The sequence below is a fragment of the Amia ocellicauda genome, chromosome 4 (assembly GCF_036373705.1).
Source record: "Amia ocellicauda isolate fAmiCal2 chromosome 4, fAmiCal2.hap1, whole genome shotgun sequence".
Lineage (NCBI taxonomy): Eukaryota > Metazoa > Chordata > Actinopteri > Amiiformes > Amiidae > Amia > Amia ocellicauda.
In genome coordinates this window covers 22648982-22671480 of record NC_089853.1, presented here as the reverse complement: position 1 = coordinate 22671480, position 22499 = coordinate 22648982, and the positions used below count along the sequence as shown (strand labels likewise).

At 39.6% G+C, this 22499-nt stretch overlaps 2 protein-coding genes across 5 annotated transcripts in view; both read left to right on the top strand.

The window, feature by feature from the left end:
• The window catches only part of atp8b4 (ATPase phospholipid transporting 8B4), a 45613-nt gene extending 44620 nt beyond the window's left edge, over window positions 1–993 (top strand). For both annotated transcript variants that reach the window (XM_066701422.1, XM_066701423.1), the window contains one exon: window positions 510–993. In XM_066701422.1, the coding sequence (XP_066557519.1) occupies window positions 510–800 (291 nt within the window). In that variant the 3' untranslated portion in view covers window positions 801–993. The remainder of the gene's footprint in view (window positions 1–509) is intronic.
• Window positions 994–5540: 4547 nt separating this feature from the next.
• Window positions 5541–22460, top strand: nnt2 (nicotinamide nucleotide transhydrogenase 2). Of its 3 annotated transcripts, none has more exons than XM_066701411.1 (22): window positions 5541–5653; window positions 6844–7011; window positions 8367–8596; window positions 9009–9226; window positions 9761–9848; window positions 10370–10458; window positions 10576–10763; window positions 10898–11031; window positions 11211–11402; window positions 12038–12191; window positions 12495–12656; window positions 14291–14401; window positions 14706–14851; window positions 15009–15204; window positions 16085–16318; window positions 17272–17432; window positions 17830–18009; window positions 18225–18384; window positions 19595–19676; window positions 20259–20377; window positions 21168–21283; window positions 21696–22460. In XM_066701411.1, the coding sequence occupies exons 2-22, from the start codon at window positions 6882–6884 to the stop codon at window positions 21846–21848; spliced, it is 3243 nt and encodes a 1080-aa protein (XP_066557508.1). In that variant the 5' UTR covers window positions 5541–5653; window positions 6844–6881; the 3' UTR covers window positions 21849–22460. The 3 variants fall into 3 exon arrangements, with proteins under 3 accessions (XP_066557508.1, XP_066557510.1, XP_066557509.1); XM_066701413.1 differs by lacking the exon at window positions 5541–5653 and adding an exon at window positions 6613–6749; XM_066701412.1 differs by lacking the exon at window positions 5541–5653 and adding an exon at window positions 6613–6772.
• The last annotated feature ends 39 nt before the right edge of the window (window positions 22461–22499 follow it).

Genomic DNA, 22499 nt, shown 5'->3' with positions numbered 1-22499 from the left:
AAGTTCAAACAAGCCGCTCTTAATTAACAACTTGACGATGCAGCTGTGGTGGTGTTCTTTCCGCTAATCACACTGTCCACACATAGTGCACATGGCAACCATATTATTAATATCACATCGTAGGAATACTTTCCATTTGGGTATAAAACCTGGAAATGCTCTAGCAATGGTCTACAGCTTGCTCCACAGACACTGAATTGAAGCCTCCAATGGCAGGACAGTTTCCATTGCTTTTCACTCCCTTGTCTCATCCGCTCTGCCTGCTTGTCACATGCTCTTTGTTTTCTTTTATTCCTTCATTTGCAAATATTAAAATGTTTTATTCACGGCAAGAATAGCAATCTTGTCCATCTTTTGCAAACGTTAAAATTATTTTAGGTACAGATTTAACTGCATTGAAAATAATGTTAATCACAAAAGGGTGGTTTTGAAAGACATTCTTTGTTTGCGTGAAACTCAATAAACACAACTCAAAATCCCCATTATTTATTGATTTATTTGTTTGGTAGGTGCGCTATCTGCAGCAGGCCAGCAGGAGGCAGCGTCCGCGGGAGCACAACCTGAAGCGCATCCGCAGGACCAGCTCCCGACGCTCGGCCTATGCCTTTGCCCACCAGGAGGGGTACGGAGAGCTCATCACTTCCGGCAAGAACATGAAGTTCAGCAACCCCTTCGCCACACTGCCCATGGGCAAGATGCAGGGCAGCACCAGCTGGATAGACAACCTGCTCAAAAAAAGGGCCGAGCCCTCAAGCAGCACTGGCGCTGACAGGACACCCAGGCAGATGCACAAAGAATGAATGCCTGTTTAGTTTTGTGGTCCCATATTGGAGTACATTGCACTGTACTGATATATCCAGTGGCATCCCAAATGATTGGTCTCTGACTTAATTGTGTTGTTACATCCTGTGACACGACCTTTTATCGACTGTCGCAAACCTTTAATTAGAAAGTGATTAATTAAAATGCTGTAATTGGAGGTTTTTAAAAAAGCATGCTGTTTTCACCGTTTGACCTTATTTTCTGCCACACAGCCATTGAGAGTTACACAGCGTTTTGGAGAATTCATATTTTCTGTTTAGTGTTCATGCACCTAACACTAATCGTGGAAGATAAGGCTGTTTGTAAAATCTCCTCTGTGTGGACTGTGGTTCTGCTGTGAAGACAGTGGAGCTGCTGTCAGGGGTGGACTGGGACCAAAAATCAGCCCTGGACTCGGGGGCGGCTGCTGGTGAAGTGCAGTCCGGGGGGGGGCTGGAAATCCACACGGGACGAGTGGCCCACTCAAGTCGAGCGGCCCACCAACTAAAAAATGGTCCACCCCTTCTGGCATTTGCCAGAATTGCCCGATGGCCAGTCTGCCTATGGCTGCTGTCATTGGGGACTTTCAGACAGTCATTGGCAGAGTCTGGAGTCTGGAGGTGGGAGGAAGCAGTCATGCAGCTTTCTGGGGAGTCTCTGGAACGAGTCATTTCAGGCAGTGCTGTTCAGGATTAAGTCACTAATCTTATCTGTTCATTCACTTGAAAAGAACAGTCTGACTTGCATTGGAATATGTGTTATTCCTTTTAAATGTACTTTGACACAAGCATAATCTGATAACTTTGCCAATATGTTTTGGTGCCGCTGCAGGTATGCTTTGTATAGACAAACAGTGCACATACATATACAGGGAGATAAACTTGTCATTGGCTTAACCTCAGGAGAACATGTCTTGTGACCTAATGCTGGATCAGGGGATCATACAGTAGTTGTGACCCCCAGGTCCTACAGGCAATATCATACAACCATCCCACTTCAATGCCAGTCTGCTTGGATGTCTGTTTTATTTAGCCACTGTTCTTATAGAAGAGGGCTTTCAATGTTAAGTGTTATGTACTTCTGCAGGGATATGTGGACTGCATCTCTCAGCTCATTCTTTTCTCCCTTCAGCAGCAGTTATTAAAAAAAAATGTAACAAAACTATATATTTTCTTCCCCTTGTCCTAATTTGAGGGAATGCAATGAATCTTATGACCCCCACCGCATGCAACAGCTCTGAAAGAATGTGAACAATTACTGGACACTTGTTTTTTATTAAATCCTATGGAGAATCTGTAGGATACACCAGACTCTGATGTACTTGATTTAGACTGTAATGTTTCATGCCAAGGTGTAAATGAATTTCTTTATTTCTGAGATGCTGCAGAATTGTACAAGTCTGTACAGGCAGGTCGTATTTTATTGTGTAATTCTTAAAATGTATTATTAGAATATATCAATTTAGCATTGATCAGACACAAAGCATGTGTGTACACTGGCTACTTCTGTTTGGATGGCTGGTCATACACAAGCATCTGATTTAACCATTAGTAATAATCCTAATATTTATTAATATTATACAAATACATTGCATTTGCCAGATTTGTATATATGTATGAATGTAAAAGTTTTTGTATTCAGCCTCCAACACACATATTGTTTTATTATTGTTTAATTTGCAGATTTACCAAAAAAAGCAACACCAAATTCAATTATACATAGATTTAGTATTCTAGAATGCAAAGGTTGTATCTTTATTTTTTAATATACTTCCTTATTGTTATATTATTTTACAATTATTAGGGGCTGATCAGTAGACGGTGTTGATCCAGTGCAAGTACCTTTATGAGGGGATTATTCTGTGCCTTTTAGTTTTTGTTCAGTAAGGAAGCATTTTTTTTTTGTTTATCCAAATACCTGTAACACAGACCTGGCTGATGGTCTTCCTCATTTCGCCAGTTTGTTTGGCGTTCTCTTACAGCAGATGTCCATCAGTCAGATATTGCCTGTCAATAGCAAGAATAGATTGAAGGTCTGCTTTCTAAATTGTATATGCTAAATATGTATTACCTCATTAGGTATGTTCACTTTTTTAAGAGAAATTGGTTTTTTTACATGCTCGAATATGAGCCTTTTTAATTGTATACTGTATGTACACTCACCTAAAGGATTATTAGGAACACCTGTTCAATTTCTCATTAATGCAATTATCTAACCAACCAATCACATGGCAGCTGCTTCAATGCATTTAGGGGTGTGGTCCTGGTCAAGACAATCTCCTGAACTCCAAACTGAATGTCTGAATGGGAAAGAAAGGTGATTTAAGCAATTTTGAGGGTGGCATGGTTGTTGGTGCCAGACGGGCCGGTCTGAGTATTTCACAATCTGCTCAGTTACTGGGATTTTCAAGCACAACCATTTCTAGGGTTTACAAAGAATGGTGTGAAAAGGGAAAAACATCCAGTATGCGGCAGTCCTGTGGGCGAAAATGCCTTGTTGATGCTAGAGGTCAGAGGAGAATGGGCTGACTGATTCAAGCTGATAGAAGAGCAACTTTGACTGAAATAACCACTCGTTACAACCGAGGTATGCAGCAAAGCATTTGTGAAGCCACAACACGTACAACCTTAAGGCGGATGGGCTACAACAGCAGAAGACCCCACCGGGTACCACTCATCTCCACTACAAATAGGAAAAAGAGGCTACAATTTGCACAAGCTCACCAAAATTGGACAATTGAAGACTGGAAAAATGTTGCCTGGTCTGATGAGTCTCGATTTCATTCAGATGGTAGAGTCAGAATTAAACAGAATGAGAACATGGATCCATCATGCCTTGTTACCACTGTGCAGGCTGGTGGTGGTGGTGTAATGGTGTGGGGGATGTTTTCTTGGCACACTTTAGGCCCCTTAGTGCCAACTGGGCATTGTTTAAATGCCACGGCCTACCTGAGCATTGTTTCTGACCATGTCCATCCCCTTATGACCACCATGTACCCATCCTCTGATGGCTACTTCCAGCAGGATAATGCACCATGTCACAAAGGTTGAATTATTTCAAATTGGTTTCTTGAACATGACAATGAGTTCTCTGTACTAAACTGGCCCCCACAGTCACCAGATCTCAACCCAATAGAGCATCTTTGGGATGTGGTGGAACGGGAGCTTCGTGCCCTGGATGTGCATCCCACAAATCTCCATCAACTGCAAGATGTTATCCTATCAATATGGGCCAACATTTCTAAAGAATGCTTTCAGCACCTTGTTGAATCAATGCCACGTAGAATTAAGGCAGTTCTGAAGGCGAAAGGGGGTCAAACACAGTATTAGTATGGTGTTCCTAATAATCCTTTAGGTGAGTGTATATATATATTTAAAAGTTAACTTACATGCAACATATCATTTATTAGTAATGTTATTTAGGAATGTGCACAAATATTTTATATAAACTGCTCTATATATCATCTGCTGTCATTCTCATTTGTAAATTTCTGTCTCCACATTAAGAAATGTCACTATTAACTGTATATATAACTGCATGCTTTTTATATAGAAATTAGATACCCCTCTGTTTTATATGCATAGAAGAAATGATCTGTATATACTTTTGCCTTATTTATTTCTTCAAAATCTATGTTTTACAACAAAATATATTGTTTACAAGCAATGTGGGTGTTGGATTTTTTCCCCTGCACTACCTATTAATCCAATGCTGAAAAATGTTTAATATTTTTCATTGGTTCCCACATGGAACTGTTTTGACATTGTCCCTTCTTACGTTATCACATATCCATTGTTAAAATATCACATACTAACATTTTTGTAGATCGATAAGAGAAAACACTAGAAATCATAACAGTGATATGCAACGAAATATTTTGTATTTATTATTGCTAAGAATATTTTTTAAGTAAATAAAGTAAACAGATAAATTAATCAGATATTATATTACATAATTAAACGTTTTTTAAATATAATCCATGTCCCCAGAATATCTTTAGGCAAGCTTTCCCAATGATGTACTTTTCACCCAGTGCTTGATCTTGTCAAATCAGTCTCTGGATTTACTTATACATCAGTGATCATTATACTTACCTTCTATATTATAATGGTATATTGCTTTATTATCTGACTACAGGCTTTTTAATTTATATTTAAGTTTAAAAAAAAAAAATATATATATATATATATATATATATATATATATATATATATATATATATATATATATATATATATATATACTATAATAGAAACAAATGTAACTTGATTTACTGTAGGCCCCTGAGTAACCAGAAGATGGCATCTGAGACTTCATATCTGTAGTGTACTGTTAGTGACTAAACAACTGATTTCTGAACAAGTGCACATTTAAACTAATCCATAGCGAAAGAGACCTCCGCTGCCCGCAGTGTTTTACGCAACACTGCGATGTATAGCCTAAAAATATACATGAAAAATGTGTTTAACAACAGCGGTAAAGAATATCATATATATATATATATATATATATATATATATATATATATATATATATATATATATTGCGTAAAACAATAACAGTTTAGTAACACTACTCTTTGTTTTTTAATTATTCACGACAACAATGTTGTTGTAAAAGTTTTAGCGCTGCCAAGCCCGGGCCGCGTCCTCAGGCAAACCTGTGCCAGTTTTCCTAAGCATTAGATGTCCTTCGCGTCACATGATCCCCTATTTATAGCAGATAAACTAAAGCTGTACTATTGAAACTCCCGAGGTGGCAACGTGAAGGTCATGGTTCCCATAAAATTATGTAAAAGCTAACTTGTTCCCCTAAGAACAATTTGAATTGGGTGTCGAGGCGCAAGACCCAGGTCAGTGACATTTTTAGAAGTGTTTCTCTCTGTCTGTCTGTCTCTGGATTAGCCTGTCAAAATCTCCAGCAAGCTTGAATCAATTTACTTTAAGAAACTAATCTCAGGGCACTCTGCAGTCGGTTAGAGATCGGATTTTGTATTCAATCTTCTGTTGTGTATGTTGTGGGAGTTGGGAAATGATGATGATGATTATTATTAGCAATATAATATGCTAATCACAGTACACAAATAATACATCTGAATATATTCTGTATGAACGTATCTAACAGATCTTTATTCTATACTATTTGGGAAGCTACTGCAATGATAAAACTATAGTACCAATACATTACTTCGAAAAAAGAGAAATTGGTTATATGCAAAGCTCCTTTTAAAATATACATTCTGTGGTAAATTATCCCATATGAAACAATACAAAATCAGGTTTAGGTATTTTAAAAAGGTATCCGAGTTTTAAAAATGTCATTGTAATAATCCATGCATGTGGATAGGCCTATACAAGCAAAATACATGATCATTCTTAGATGTGGCACAAATCTGTATTTTTAAAACCAGTTAATTACTGTACTTTCATTTCCATTATTCATGGTTTATTGAGGAATATTGTACTGCTGATTTATTCTTCCATAACAGTCATCTGTAACTGAGGTAGTTGAAAATATTAATATTTTTCCCACATCTGGGGAGATATATAATGCTTAAGATCTGGTTCACATTTTGTTGTAGGCTTCAGAAAGCAAGACTGTCAACTATCCAGATAAGAATCACATCTTTTATCATGCATTTCAATAAGGAAACTCATTATTACTCCTACATGTGCACTTTTTGTTTCTGACTATGAGTGCTGCTGACAGGTTACCTTGTGTACTGGGGCAAAATATAAGGAAATATGAGGGTTTATTTTTATAGTTTTTTTTTTTAGTGTTGTCAGCTTGATCTCAATGTTCCTGTCCCAGCAGTCAGATGGTACTTGGCATAGAGTCCTGTGCAGCCGTCACATTTCCAGGTCTCGCGTATCTGTGGCAAACTGCCGTGTCCTGTGTCCTGAGGCCCTGCATAGTCACACTGCTGTCCCTGGGCCTGGGAGCCGCTGGTGTGTAGGTAGCTGGTGCAAAGGTTTGTACAGGGAAGATGCGTGATCACATCTGAGAGCCGTTTTTGCCATCATTTTCTACCTCTTCTTTCAGGACACCTGGACTAAGAGCAACAGGCTGTCTTGGGAGTCATGGCTTGTCTCCTACGCGGTGTCACCAATTGCTCTGTGCCCTTGCTCCACCAAGGAGTGCTGCAAAAGACATCTGGGAAAAGATATTTTAGGACATTTCGCATCTTATGGAACCAACAGACATCTAAAGGTACGATAAAGGATTTAAAGTTCATTCAGGTTTCTGCAGCTGGATATGTCCTAACCTTTCCATGCATATGCGTGTGTGTGATTCCGTTCCATTAGTGCTTGTTTGTTTTTGCTGCACTGCCAAGCAGTAACAGGCACGCTCAAGCCAGTTCATCTAAGGATCTTTTGATTGCTGCTATTGTTGATGTTTTTAGAGACAGAAGGTCAGGAGTATTTGTAGACAGGACAGGAAATTAAAGTCAAGCAGGTGGAGGAGGTGAGGAGTGCCGTTAACTAAAGCAGTGGTGAGAAAGCGGTTCGTGAAACTGGTGAAGTGGGCTCTGTTTAATTGTAGGAGAGGTCACTTAAAGGTGAAGTCACTCTCTTAGTTCAGCTCCCTGGGACAACTAACCACACAGGTGACGTCCCTGTAATTCCACAGCCCAGGTTTGAGGCACGGCTACTTTTAATCCATTTTAATTCACTTATTGATTTCTTTATTTGATTATTCTGTGTATTAGTGTGTAAGTGTTCCTTCAGAGGTTCTCAGACAGGCAGACAGGCCATGCGGGGCCTTGCAGGGATGTGAGGTTGGCAGAATGCCCAGCAGCTGCTAATAATGTCTTACTGCACTTAGAAGTCACCATGCCAATTAAGGAGAGATATGTGAAACTGGAGTCTCCCTGGAAAATTTCAACCGTAGCTGGCAGGGGGCTATAAAATCCTGATTGCATTAGTTGAAGTATCATCTGTTTTGGACTCTTTCTTTGCTTGTGCTGGGGCTCATTTGAACAGGTTGCAAAACAGAGACATGTTTGTAAAAATCTGAGACCATCAAATTTACTTGGGATTTACTTGGGCTCTTCTCTATTGGATGACATAAACTATGTTGGATCTTTTAAAAGAAAATAAAAATAATCAAATTTGTGTTCTCAGGATAGCATTGTTTTTTTTTTAAAATATGTTCAGTTTTGTATTATTTAGTAGAGGATTGTCTATGTCTTTCATTTATTTCATGTTGCAAAATTGGTTATAAATGTATCAGATAACATCCAGTAAGTTTAGACTCATGTTAACTAAAAATGTCAAAGCTCTCACTTATCATATTATAAACATAATACTGGATGGACATGTCTCTGGCCTCTTTCTTTCCCCCAAAAGTAACCCTTCAACTTGTACTGGCTTTGATATTTGCACTTGGCTGGTGGGTTGCAGTTGTGACTTGATTCAAATATGGGCCTAAGTGTTGAGAGGAAAGTATTAACACAAAAATGAAAACACGTTAATGGTACATCCTTGATCTGATAGCCATAACAAGCATAACAAATATACATTCTGACTGTGAATGTAAATAACCAAACTGTGTTTCTGCAATAGGGGTTCTCTACAAAGATGTCCTTGTCGGTGTCCCGAAGGAGATTGCAAAGAACGAGAAGAGGGTGGCGTTGTCCCCAGCTGGTGTCCAGGCTCTGGTTAAGCAGGGCTTCGCTGTGCAGGTGGAGAGGGGGGCCGGAGATGAGGCCAAGTTCTCAGATGACCAATACAAAGAAGCGGGTGCCAAGATAGCAGACACAAAATCTGTGTTTGGCTCAGACCTGGTTCTGAAGGCAAGTATGTGACTGTGTGTGAAAGAAAATGATTAATGAATGAAGAACTGATCAAGGAATGCCTGCATTGTGTCTTGTTTTGCTTTGTTGTTGTTTTGTTTTCTGAAGAAGAGAAACCATCCAAATGGCAGCTGGGAATTACAGCTGGGAGAGAATTGAATTTATCTGTGGCCTCTGGCAAAATAATAAGTCAGACCAAAATACATTTAACTGTAAAATATTCCATGCATCTGCAAAACCTGATTCCTAATGCCACAGCCACAATTATAAATACAAAAGCATGTTGATGATAATAATAATAATAATAATAATAATAATAATAATAATAATAATAATAATAAAATAATATTACAATATATACAGTACATATATATATATTCCTTAAATAATTCACTTAGTTTGCTTTTTCCAGGTAAGAGCACCGACATTTAATAATGCATTGGGAACACATGAAGCTGAACTGCTGAAACCAAAAGCCACCCTAGTGAGCTTTATCTACCCAGCTCAAAACCCTGACCTTATGGACAAGCTCTCCAAGCAGAAGGCCACTGTCCTCGCGATGGACCAGGTCCCTAGAGTCACCATAGCTCAGGGGTACGATGCGTTGAGCTCCATGGCTAACATAGCAGGGTAAGAGACCTAAGAGACCAAATTCTCTCCAGAAAACTGAAGTAAATACAGTAGGCTAATACTTATTCTTAAAGTACTGCAGAGGACACGCCTTGACATTAATCAGCATCCTATCTGCTAATGTACACAGAACAAGGTTGGCAACTAGTAAGAGGTTTGTGATGTCAGAGAGAAATTATTCAGAAAGGCTCAACAGTAAAACTGAATGTTGTGTTTTCTAGAAATCTTCTCTCCTATTGGAATAGAATATATATTTACACACACAACCACATTATTTAATATTTTCCTTGTGTTTGTAAGACATGCCAAACAATAATAATACTATTAGTAATCTTACTTAAAATATGGCTTGTCTTTTTGCCTCCAGTACAAAAACAGACAAAATATGAAAAGTTAATCATCTTCATTGATTATGTTCTCTGATGTTGTCAAAATTTCTGGCAGTTAAAGTTTGAAACTCTGTCGATAGATTCATATGGAAGTTACTTACCAGTGAGGAAATGAAACATTGTGCATTGTGTCCTTGTCATTCAGGTACAAGGCCGTTGTACTGGCAGCCAATCATTTTGGACGATTTTTCACTGGCCAAATTACAGCGGCTGGGAAAGTGCCTCCAGCCAAGGTACACAAATCTCCGTCCAATGAACTTATCACATTTTATCTCTGATCTGATATGTGACGCTTTGAAGAACTTTGCTGGGCTGTGAAAAAATTATCTACAAATATGTGTGGATGGCGAGACATAATTGCACAAGGAAATTGAACACAATTCCTACAGTGCCTTCTATTGAAAGGACTGATCAGATGTAAGATCAGAGAACATTTATTTGAATGGGGGAGCCGTAAAGTGAAAGAATGTTCCTGATAGACATAATCCAAATTGAATAAGATCCTTTACAGCCCAGATTTGTGCTTTACATCAGTTATTTTCCAGAGTACATCCAAAATAAATAAGTCAATTCATAACATAGCAGTGTTTTAAATGAGGTTTTCTCTTGCTTTTGATATATTCTTAAAGCAGTGTCACCAGTAAGGAAAATTAGCATGTTACCTGTGAATCGTTTGCTTATGGAAGTGCTTATGGAGCGCATATTGGGTGTATTCCTCTGTGTGCGATGATGATACAGAGTTTTCCCCTGTTAGGTTCTCATAATCGGGGGAGGTGTGGCTGGACTTGCTGCTGCAGGGACTGCCAAATCCATGGGAGCCATTGTCAGAGGATTTGACACAAGGTAGACACTTGTTTATGCCACTTACCCTTGTATGCGAAAGGTAATTTAATTTGTAAGCTGTTTCGTCAGTCTCGTTATGGTGTGTTGTTGTCACTGTACCCCCTGCTCCCTCCGCAGGCCTGCAGCTCTGGAGCAGTTCAAGTCTTTTGGTGTGGAGCCACTAGAGGTGGATGTGGCAGAGCATGGGGAGGGCGTGGGGGGCTACGCTAAAGAGATGTCTAAGGAGTTTATAGAGGCAGAGATGGCCCTGTTTGCTAAGCAGTGCAAGGAAGTGGATATCCTCGTCAGCACTGCACTCATTCCAGGTGAACGATCTTCCTCTTCGTCTCTGCGCTGTACACGCTTTTGTGTAGATACACTCCTCTCACTTTAGTTTGTATATGTCAGGGCTACTGTTTCCTCACCTGCGCTATGCTACCCACCTTGCTTTTCCACCCAGGAAAGACAGCTCCCATCCTCATAAAGACAGACATGGTGGAGTCCATGAAGGATGGTTCAGTGGTGGTGGATCTTGCTGCTGAGGCTGGGGGGAATATAGAGACCACCAGGCCAGGAGAGCTGTATGTCCACAAGGTGAGAGTTATACAATCACTAGGTGTCTGGGGTCTGGAAGACACAGACATTATTTAATTGGGTTTATTCTTTGTTCTGAAGTGCAAGCAAACAATAATAAAATGGAACATGAAAAACAAAGTTCTGACTATGCCTTTATCTATAAAATGTGATTTTTTGTTATGTTATTCTTTTTATAGGGAGTTACACACATTGGATACACTGACCTGCCCAGCAGAATGCCCAGTCAGTCCAGTACTCTGTATTCTAACAATGTGTTGAAGCTGCTTAAAGCCATAAGTCCTGATAAGGAATATTTCTATTTTGAGCCTAAAGAGGAGTTTGATTATGGAACAGTTGACCATGTTATTCGGGGCACCATGGTAATGCAAGTAAGTTGCAGGCAGTATGTTTTTATTTGTATTTTATTTGTCCTTGAAGCTGCTTTCTTCAGCACATGTAGCTGTCCTTTTTCTTAAAATGAAGTGGAATGTTTTGCTGATTTGGATAAATTAAACTCATAGAATGGCCCAAACCATTCTGTGTGCTAGAAATAGTTTTCACTGCAAAAGGCCAAGTATTGAAGGCACATAAAATATATGGTTTTGTGTTTTTTCTCCCCACAATGTTTACAATTAGCTATTGTTATATTTTATCAATGTCACCATGTCAATCACACAGTAAGGGCCATGACAACGGGGGGAAGTGAACTCCCATCCGGGGAACTTAATCGATTCAATTAAGTTCAATTAAACCAGCTTTTTTCAAAATTACAAAGTTCATCAAACATTATTACATGAAGATATGCTTCTCTCAGAATATTGAGAACATGAACATAATTGGCATTTGTTTTGAAATGGTTAAATTATAACAAAAATACTAATTCTTGAAGCTGTTACAAATGTCATGACTACAGTTTTAGAATAGGAAACAAATTCACAAATTCATTTTTTCAATTGTGTTGTAATGTATTACTGGACTGGAGAGTGTTTATTGACCTTGGTTCCTTATTCACTTGCACTCTCAGGAAGGCAAGAACCTTTTCCCAGCTCCTTTACCAAAAACCGTCCCCCCACCTCCCCCTGCTAAACACAAGTCGTTGGCAGAATTAGAGGCAGAGAAACAGGCAGAGGTCTCCCCCTTCAGGAAAACAGTTAACTCCGCCAGTGTCTACACAGCAGGTGAGATGCCTTGCTCTGACTCTGAGTACCTTCATGCAAAACCATAAAAGTAGGTTAACCTGCATTTCTGGCTAATGTCAGAGTATTTTCCTTAGGACTACTTCAGTAAAATTAGGAATCACTGTGATTTTCTACCGTTATGTAACTGTAATAATAAAAAACACATTTTGGAATCTCCACACACTGATAATTTTGAACATCAACTGGATATAAAGAATTTCCTCTAATACTCCTGTAGTTGGTCACCAGCAGAGTACTGAAGTATCTAGAGATGGGATGTGATGGTTTTGTCTCGTGCTCTAGGTCTCTCCGGAGTCCTGGGCCTGGGCATCATTTCTCCCAACGCGGCCTTCACCCAGATGGTTACCACCTTTGGGTTGGCTGGAATCGTTGGATACCACACGGTCTGGGGAGTCACACCAGCCTTACATTCTCCACTGATGTCAGTCACAAATGCTATTTCAGGTGATTGCCATTTCTATTTGCTTGTCAGTTTCAAATCTCCCTGCGGAAACTAAGTACCAGCAAATCAAGGGGGGAATATTAGTCAATGGTGAGTTAAACACGCTTCTTAAATTCCGTTGTCATATGTCTTGAGTTCAGCATTGATATACACTCACCTAAAGGATTATTAGGAACACCATACTAATACTGTGTTTCACCCCCTTTCGCCTTCAGAACTGCCTTAATTCTACGTGGCATTGATTCAACAAGGTGCTGAAAGCATTCCTTAGAAATGTTGGCCCATATTGATAGGATAGCATCTTGCAGTTGATGGAGATTTGTGGGATGCACATCCAGGGCACGAAGCTCCCGTTCCACCACATCCCAAAGATGCTCTATTGGGTTGAGATCTGGTGACTGTGGGGGCCAGTTTAGTACAGTGAACTCATTGTCATGTTCAAGAAACCAATTTGAAATGATTCGACCTTTGTGACATGGTGCATTATCCTGCTGGAAGTAGCCATCAGAGGATGTGTACATGGTGGTCATAAAGGGATGGACATGGTCAGAAACAATGCTCAGGTAAGCCGTGTCATTTAAACGATGCCCAATTGCCACTAAGGGGCCTAAAGTGTGCCAAGAAAACATCCCCCACACCATTACACCACCACCACCAGCCTGCACAGTGGTAACAAGGCATGATGGATCCATGTTCTCATTCTGTTTACGCCAAATTCTGACTCTACCATCTGAATGTCTCAACAGAAATCGAGACTCATCAGACCAGGCAACATTTTTCCAGTCTTCAACTGTCCAATTTTGGTGAGCTTGTGCAAATTGTAGCCTCTTTTTCCTATTTGTAGTGGAGATGAGTGGTACCCGGTGGGGTCTTCTGCTGTTGTAGCCCATCCGCCTCAAGGTTGTACGTGTTGTGGCTTCACAAATGCTTTGCTGCATACCTCGGTTGTAACGAGTGGTTATTTCAGTCAAAGTTGCTCTTCTATCAGCTTGAATCAGTCGGCCCATTCTCCTCTGACCTCTAGCATCAACAAGGCATTTTCGCCCACAGGACTGCCGCATACTGGATGTTTTTCCCTTTTCACCCCATTCTTTGTAAACCCTAGAAATGGTTGTGCGTGAAAATCCCAGTAACTGAGCAGATTGTGAAATACTCAGACCAGCCCATCTGGCACCAACAACCATGCCACGCTAAAAATTGCTTAAATCACCTTTCTTTCCCATTCAGACATTCAGTTTGGAGTTCAGGAGATTGTCTTGACCAGGACCACACCCCTAAATGCATTGAAGCAACTGCCATGTGATTGGTTGGTTAGATAATTGCATTAATGAGAAATTGAACAGGTGTTCCTAATAATCCTTTAGGTGAGTGTATAGTATAGTAGTATATCGGTTAGGAACACTGGAAACTACTGTAAGAGCTTCCCTTGAAGAATAAATAATCAGATGTTCCTTTTTTGACTGATTATGTGTTTTTCTTTACTTTATGAAAATCAATCCATTAATCAGATTTAATGGCTGGGATGTGTGTGTGGAAAATCTGGTGTGTGGAGAACCACTGCGACGAGTCAGAGTGGGAGTTGACTATGTGAGGAGGGGATCCTGTTTGTGGCTCTGAGTCTCCTGTCTTGCTGCAGGTCTCACGGCGGTGGGGGGTCTGGTGCTGATGGGTGGAAGTTACACCCCCTCCAGTCTCCCTGAGTCCCTGGCACTGCTCGCTGCCTTCGTCTCCTCCATTAACATTGCAGGTACATTGCTTACCTTCAGCTGCCTCGGGTTTCTTCTGTGGAGTGGAGATTCATAACGGATAGGCGCCTTCTTCAGTGGAGACTTGTAGAGGATTATAGTGATCCAATGATGGCATGTTTCAAAGAAGGCAGTGTAACTCCCTGAAATACCATGAGACGTGATTCTTGTTGACCTTTTCTTTCCTTTTCTTTGTTATCATGCCCAGTATTGCATGTTGGAATGTTTTTGGAGCAACACAGAGATTCTGTCTCTGAACACAGATGTCCAACAGGTGTCTCTTTACTTTTCTGATGGCGTACACAGGTGGCTTTCTGATCACACAGAGGATGCTGGACATGTTCAAACGGCCAACAGATCCCCCAGAACACAACTACTTGTATGTGTTGCCTGGAGCTGTATTTGTTGGTGGATACGGTGCTTCTCTTGCCAGTGGATACAGTATTGAACAGGTAGCTAAAGCTTATCGGAATTTGTGGTATTGGAATTGTAACACTGCTGTATTTCTGTATGTTACTTTGTTTCATTCTTTCTTTCTTTCTAACCATGCTAATATACCCCCTGCTGTGTGTTGAATGAGACATTGTGAGATGTTTTTTCTGTTTGCAGATGATGTACCTGGGCTCTGGGATGTGTTGTGTTGGGGCCCTGGCAGGCCTGTCCGCTCAGAGTACCTCCAGACTGGGGAACGCCCTGGGAATGATTGGGGTGGCCGGGGGCATCGCTGCTACACTGGGGGCCCTCAAGCCCTCCCCTGAGCTACTCTCACAGATGTCAATGGCTATGGCAACTGGTGGCACCATAGGTTTGTACTTCCACCATGACATCATCTCCCTCTCTGTGTATCACATCACAGTTTCTCAACTGGACACATGATCTGCAGTCTGGACAAGATCTGTAATGATTTCATTTTTGTTAATCAGATTGATTAAATGACTAAAAATTCCCTGCAGTGTAATGCATTTTAATAGTTTTGTTGGTCCAATGCTCATAAGAAATAACTGTGCATGTCTACTAAGTAGTACACTACTTCATGTTCAAGGGGTTCATTTTAATAAAAAAAGCTCTTTGTAGCTGACAGAGATAACTTATTCGCTGTTTAACATTTTTTAAACAGCATTCCTTGGCTGTGTTAGGTCTCTTAAATCTAAACAAACAACATTATAAATGTTTAAAGAGTTGATTTGGTGTTTGGTCTGTTGGAGTTTTTCAAAACTCCTTAGTTGTAATTGCAAAAATACATTTTTCACATCAGTCTTGTCAGAATGTTACTAGTTTTAAATATGATTAAGGGGGATTTAATTCCCTCCCAAATTCGTGTATTTGGCAGGAATCACAGTGTGCATGCAGATTTGATCTGATCTGATAATCATAAGGCTTCATAATAAAATTTCTTACACTTTATTAGCTCAAATTCTGTTTAGCAGCATACCTTGTGGCGTGCTTAGAACTCTTTATGCCATTTTCCTTTTCATGCCCAAATGTACTTATCTCTAATTAGATACAGACATTCTTCATTGGATTAAAACATATATTTATCAATATCTTTTACAGCTTTGGAGCCTTCATGAAATTAATGTACGTGCAAACGGTTGTGTTTTCGTGAGTTTTTTCCACAGGCGATCATGAGGATCCAGCAAATTTGATTTTGTTTTAATTGGAATTGTTGTTCTTCATTGCCGCAGGTCTGACCATTGCCAAGCGCATTGAGATCTCTGACCTGCCCCAGCTGGTTGCTGCTTTTCACAGTCTGGTGGGCCTGGCGGCAGTGCTCACCTGCGTTGCGGAGTACATGATTGAATACCCTCACTTGGATGCCCACCCTGCAGCTAATGTGGTTAAAACCGTGGCGTACCTGGGAACATACATTGGGGGTGTGACCTTCAGTGGGTCTCTGGTGGCCTACGGGAAGCTGCAAGGTTCAGTTTCGTCCTTTTAATTTATTTTTACCCAGCGTGACATATATTTCACATACACAGGCCAGGTGAATTAGGGATCATTTATTTTTTTCTAGCATGATAAATGTTTGTGATGTTCTACGCTGCACTGAGTTCTTCAGAGTTAAGCAAACTGTACAATTTTGACACTGAAATTATTTATCCTTGTTCATTTAATTGGTAGACAGACAACCTTACTGGACCTGAACAGTGAGAGCTGTAACTGTCTAAAACTGGGCCTAAATTCCCTCTGGGGTTGTTAAGTTCTTCTGAGAATCACTCAGGCTTTTTTGGCAGGTAGTGTTTTAGCAAACTGAGATTGAATGTACATGAACTGGAAAGAGCTGACTATGAAGACCTGGAAACATCAATAATGGGAAATTAGAAACAGCAGTGAAAAACATATTCCTGTATATATATCTTTTCATGGACACAAATCACTGAGAACATAACTGCTGGGTGCTCCTCACTAGCGTGGCAGAGAGCTTTTGTTACCATCTCTGTTTCAGATACAATCCTCACATCTTGTCACGTTATTTCTGCAGAGTTTAAGCTTCTATTCCAGCAAATGTCATATCCCCTTCAGTTTTTTGGATGAGTTTTGACATTAGAAGCAGGAGGAGGGAAACTGCTGAGAGATGTGAAACAGCACCACCTGTGGACCTCACTTGAGCTCTGCTAATGGAGAGCAGATTGTCCTGTCCTTGCTGCCTGCCAAATTGGAATCCTTTGAAACTAATATGTTCTCCCCGTCAATATTAGTTAAATTTCAGGGGCATAATTTTTATGTAGTTATAGTCACATATTCATATTAAACTGTGTGTATTGTACAGCTCAGAGAATGTCCCAGCAGGCAGTTCAATGTGGGGTCCATGCTAGAGTGTACCTGTGAGTGAGTGTTCCGTGTGAAGAATGCGCTTCACTGCTGTTTTCAGGAGTGCTGGACTCGGCTCCCCTGATGTTGCCAGGCCGTCACTACCTCAACGCTGGCCTGCTGGCAGCCTCAGTGGGCGGCATAGTGCCTTTCATGATTGACCCCAGTTACACCACAGGCATGGGCTGTCTGATTGGAGTCTCAGGACTCTCCACCATCATGGTAAGAAAAAAAATCAAGATAAATCAAATTGGAAAATCCAAAATGATAAAATTTGACCAAGCTGAAATTAAATTAGGAATACATTTAGAGTTGACAGAATTATTTTGCGTAATTTCTCTCAATTCTGCATTTTAATGAAGTGATGAAATTAGAGTTATATTTTTGTCTGGGCTATGTTAAAGATTAGAGTCCCCAATTAACTGAACGCTTTTGTTAAGGTTAGGACTGCTCTTCTACTGACTCTACTGGGTCTAGATTTTTATGGGCCTAGCTTGACATTTTGTTGTAATCTAGGGTTGGGGTATCTTTCTGGTGTGCAAGATACCCAGAAAACCACAACCTTTTCATTGGAGGAATGTGTTAGTGTAATAACCCCAGTGCTGTGTGTTGTCTTCAGGGCGTGACTCTGACTGCAGCTATCGGAGGAGCTGACATGCCTGTGGTCATTACGGTTCTCAACAGTTATTCTGGCTGGGCCCTGTGTGCTGAGGGCTTCCTGCTGGACAACAATCTGATGACAATTGTGGGGGCACTGATTGGGTCCTCTGGTGCCATCCTCTCCTACATAATGTGTGTGGTAAGCACTATCAAATATTGCGGTGTAATATGTTTGAAAACTTTGTGTTGGATTATTTGTGTGACATATATTGTATCTTTATGGACTGAACTAACTGAACATAACAATGACAACCAAAAATATGTGTATATATATATATATATATATATATATATATATATATATATATATATATATATATATATATTTCTAAAGCGTCCACATTTTTTTGACAGGCCATGAATCGGTCACTCCTTAACGTGATTTTGGGTGGATATGGAACATCATCCACTGGCACAGGGAAGCCAATGGAGATTGTGGGAACCCACACGGAAGTCAATGTGGACCAGTCCATTGAAATGATCAAGGAGGCCAGCTCAATCATCATCACACCAGGTGAGGACACAAGCCATAGATTTCCCTGAGCCATTGCAATTCCTTCTGGCACATTCTAGCAAATAATAAGCAATTACAAGAGGTTCCATGCTTCTAACATTATGCACTATAAAAACCCAATAGCCTGCTTACTGTCTGTTTCCACTGCTGCCACAAGTGCAGAAATGAAATGCTCTTATAATATAAATACCCAATGTACCACTAGATGGCAGTAATTTTCTATTAAACTCATTGATGAGGACAAACTTTTTTGTAAATGCAAAAAGAAATAAATGCTATTAAAAAAATCAGAAATAGTTTCATGCTTAAAATTACAAATGGTAGACTGCCAAACAGGGTGTTTACAGAAGTCATTGTTTATTTATACAGTTAGACTGATTTGATGCATCTATTGTTCACAGCAGTGCTTTCTGTTGACTGCTGTTGGTTAAAGAACCCTATATTAGTGGGTTTTTAGCACTGCTCCCCCTTACTCCAGGAGAAAGTTAAAATGTTTGAACGATGGCAGAAAACGAACATTACTGTGGAAACAGTTAAGAGATCCAAAGGACACATCACAAAACACATGGCTCAAGTTTGTTTTTCTTGCGCTTGTTTGTAACAATAGTGAAAATAGCAGTGCCAGTTCAAAAGTGTTGAATCAATTACTGAGTGGAAGGAGTCAACAGAGAAAACCCACAAGGGCAGTCCTGAAGATCAACTTTGTTATCACGAAGAAGCACTTAGCTAACCACAAGAAACCAATTACAGTGGGCAACAGAGAAACAGAAGGATACAGTTGCCTCAAGGTCAGAAGTTGGAAGGTTTCTCCATCCCAAAGGGATATCCTTAAGTATTTCATCTACTGAACCCCCAACTAGGGATAATGACCCCTGTCACCTCTCCAGATTTCTTCAAGGTAGGGCATCACAGCAGAGAAGCAGGGAGGAGTCACGCACACACACAGAGCCACACTCAATCACTTCTTCACATGAGAGACAGAGTGAAAGGGTAGGACAATAGGGCAATACAGTAGTCAGAGATAAATGTTGAGCATTCCTCCCACTATTTCTGATTTATTTCCTCACTGTTGGAACTGACCTGCTGAAACATGCTAATTGAGCTACATACCACAAGATACCTTAGACCTCTTTTTACAAAATGTTCTACGATGTTGGCAAACTCTTTGTGAATGTATCTCAAGTGTGTATCTCTCTGTGTTTCTCTGCAGGCTGGGGTCTCTGTGCAGCCAAAGCTCAGTACCCCATTGCCGACATGGTTAAAATGCTGCGGGAACAGGGCAAAACCATCAGGTAAGACAACTGCCATCCTCTGTGGTTTCACTGCTGTTTACAGGGATGGATGTGTAGTGCATTCTTAAGGACTAATGTCACTTCTCTGTCATTATTGGCACACAATATTAGCCTTCTTTAATATCCAATTACACACAAGTAAAATAAATTGATGGTATGAAAAACAGAAATAAACAGCTAAGCTTTAGATTCATTCAGAAAAGAAGAAGAAAAAATAAAGTGCATGTACATTTTGTAACTGGTCTTTTTAAAGAGCTACGTCTTTAAAAATAAAAATGGTAAAATACATCTGTCTTTAGTGTTTAAACATATAATAAGATTTCTTTATTTAAACAAGGTGCTAAGCTACACTACATATGCTAGATATCCCAGACATTATTTAGGGAACAGTAAGGATCAAATAGAGGGCAGGAGCTCTGGAATTGGTCTTGTGATAGAAGCTGGCCCTAATACGCTACATGGGAATTCCGTGCTTGCCAGAACACAGGAGTTCAAAGGGTAGGCTCTGAGTTTCTGGCTTGATAAGTTAATCTTCAATCATTAATGTTCTAAAACATTATTATATATTTTTTTCTGTCCAAGGTTTGGCATTCATCCGGTTGCTGGTCGCATGCCTGGGCAGCTCAATGTGCTTCTTGCTGAGGCTGGAGTTCCTTATGATGTGGTACTGGAAATGGATGAGATTAATGAGGACTTCCCAGGTGAAACTAGTGGAAAAGTTATTTCAGGCTTCTTGCTACATAGTCTAGATGCAAGAAGGAACTAGGGATATAGCAAGCTTCCCTGAGATTCATCATGCTAGGATAGCTTTATTGCTGCTAGTGTATCTGCAGTCAAGGGGCAGGAGGGAAACACAACAAAGCCATTATAAGTTTACAGAGTGTACGGCAGTCAGTGATTGGAACAAAACTCCAGTGATCCGTGGTGCCACTTCTGTGCACAACACTACATTCTTAACCTCTTCCCTGAGGCTATTGATTCCCGATTGATGGCATTAGAACAGAATTTCTATTTACACAGGAATGTATTCAGAAAAAAGTCATACAGTTCATACAGGGTATGATTAAAAAATATTGATTCCTAAAGGTTGTATAGAAAAATGCCCTTAGGTCAACTTTTAACAGTTGCACAGCAATGTATCTAAGAAAATCATCAGCTATAATACAGTTTAGGAGGGCTTGATGAATTCACTTCTGATATATATTTTGTGAAAAAATAGTGAACTTAACATTATGAGGTAATTCACTTTTTGGCTTAAGATTATGTAATTGTGTTTAGACATGCAATTGTAAAGCACAAAATTACTTTATAACTGCCAGCTCTTTAGTCTTCGAAACTTCTTGCATTTTTAAATATATGGTTTAATTTAACTTATGTGATTGAGTGTGGTTTTCTTAGGGGGGGAGGGTTATGACATTGAGTAAGATATTGAATTATTTTCCTTATCGGATAGCAAATTATCCATGGTTTTTTGTGCATGTGTCCCTACAGAAACCGACCTGACGCTGGTTATTGGTGCGAATGACACAGTAAACTCTGCAGCACAGGAAGATCCCAACTCTATCATTGCAGGGATGCCAGTACTAGAAGTCTGGAAATCAAAACAGGTATAGCATTCCCAATTGTCCCTCTAAATATGCCAAAACATTACTGGATAGAAATAGAATGATTTCATGTTCATTTATTCCTTTCCGTAATACACAATAGTTTAGGTGTGAAATTTGAATCCTTTAGCAACGACTGCGTTTTCTTGTTGTCGATCTGAGATCAAGTTTTTAATTATTTTAAATGCTGCACAATAAGTTTAGATTATTTACAGTAAGGAAAGGTAATATTTGTATTAATAAACCTATCCAAATACCAGTGGTACACCAAATACCAGTAGTACTTTTTCACCTTCACAAAACTGTTCAGTGTTAAGAGGTTTGATTGGCAGTTTTGATGCTAGTTAAAACACATGAAAGTATGAAGGGTAAGTGTCTTAATTTACATCAAATGTCCACTGGGTTGTCTCCTTAGGTCATTGTCATGAAGCGTACCCTGGGAGTGGGCTATGCTGCTGTTGACAATCCCATTTTCTATAAGCCCAACACGGCAATGCTGCTGGGAGATGCCAAGAAAACCTGTGACGCTTTACAGGCTAAAATCAGAGAAACCTTCTATACCAACTAGTGTTATCCTGCACCTTGTTTTGTCCCCCATTTAATCAAATACACTTATACAGTTAAATGACTTACAATCATGAAGAGTTGGCCTGCTATATGGATTTGATTGAATATGCATTTTTTAAACATAATCTTCTATGTCAAATACAGTTCTTATGTCTCAAGTCAATAATAAGTGAATGAAAAGGTAAATGGCTGGGGCTTCAATCTGAAGGGGGCGAAGATGTGGGGTCGAATTTAAGGCAATGCAAATAAGAGTTTTGAAAACCATGATTAAAAACAATTACGAGACTAATTGTCATAATCCGTCCAATGGCATGTACTGATATGTAAATAATAAAGTCTATTTAAGTGGCAAAAATGTTTACTTAATGATGAATACAGTACACATATCACAATTAGATTAAAATAGATTTAGAAATAACCATGATCCGAATAATGCTTTCATTGATTTTGTATAAAACATATGTAGGCACAGATGATCTCATGAAATGTGGTATGAGGTGACATGTTTCTCGTAACTATGGAGTTCTACATAGGGAACAGATTTTGCCATTAATAAATAATGTATTGGACAGACATTACTTTTTCATATATTAAACTTTTTCCCCATACTTAATATGAAAAATAGTACAGTTCTTAATTTCTTGGGTCTTTA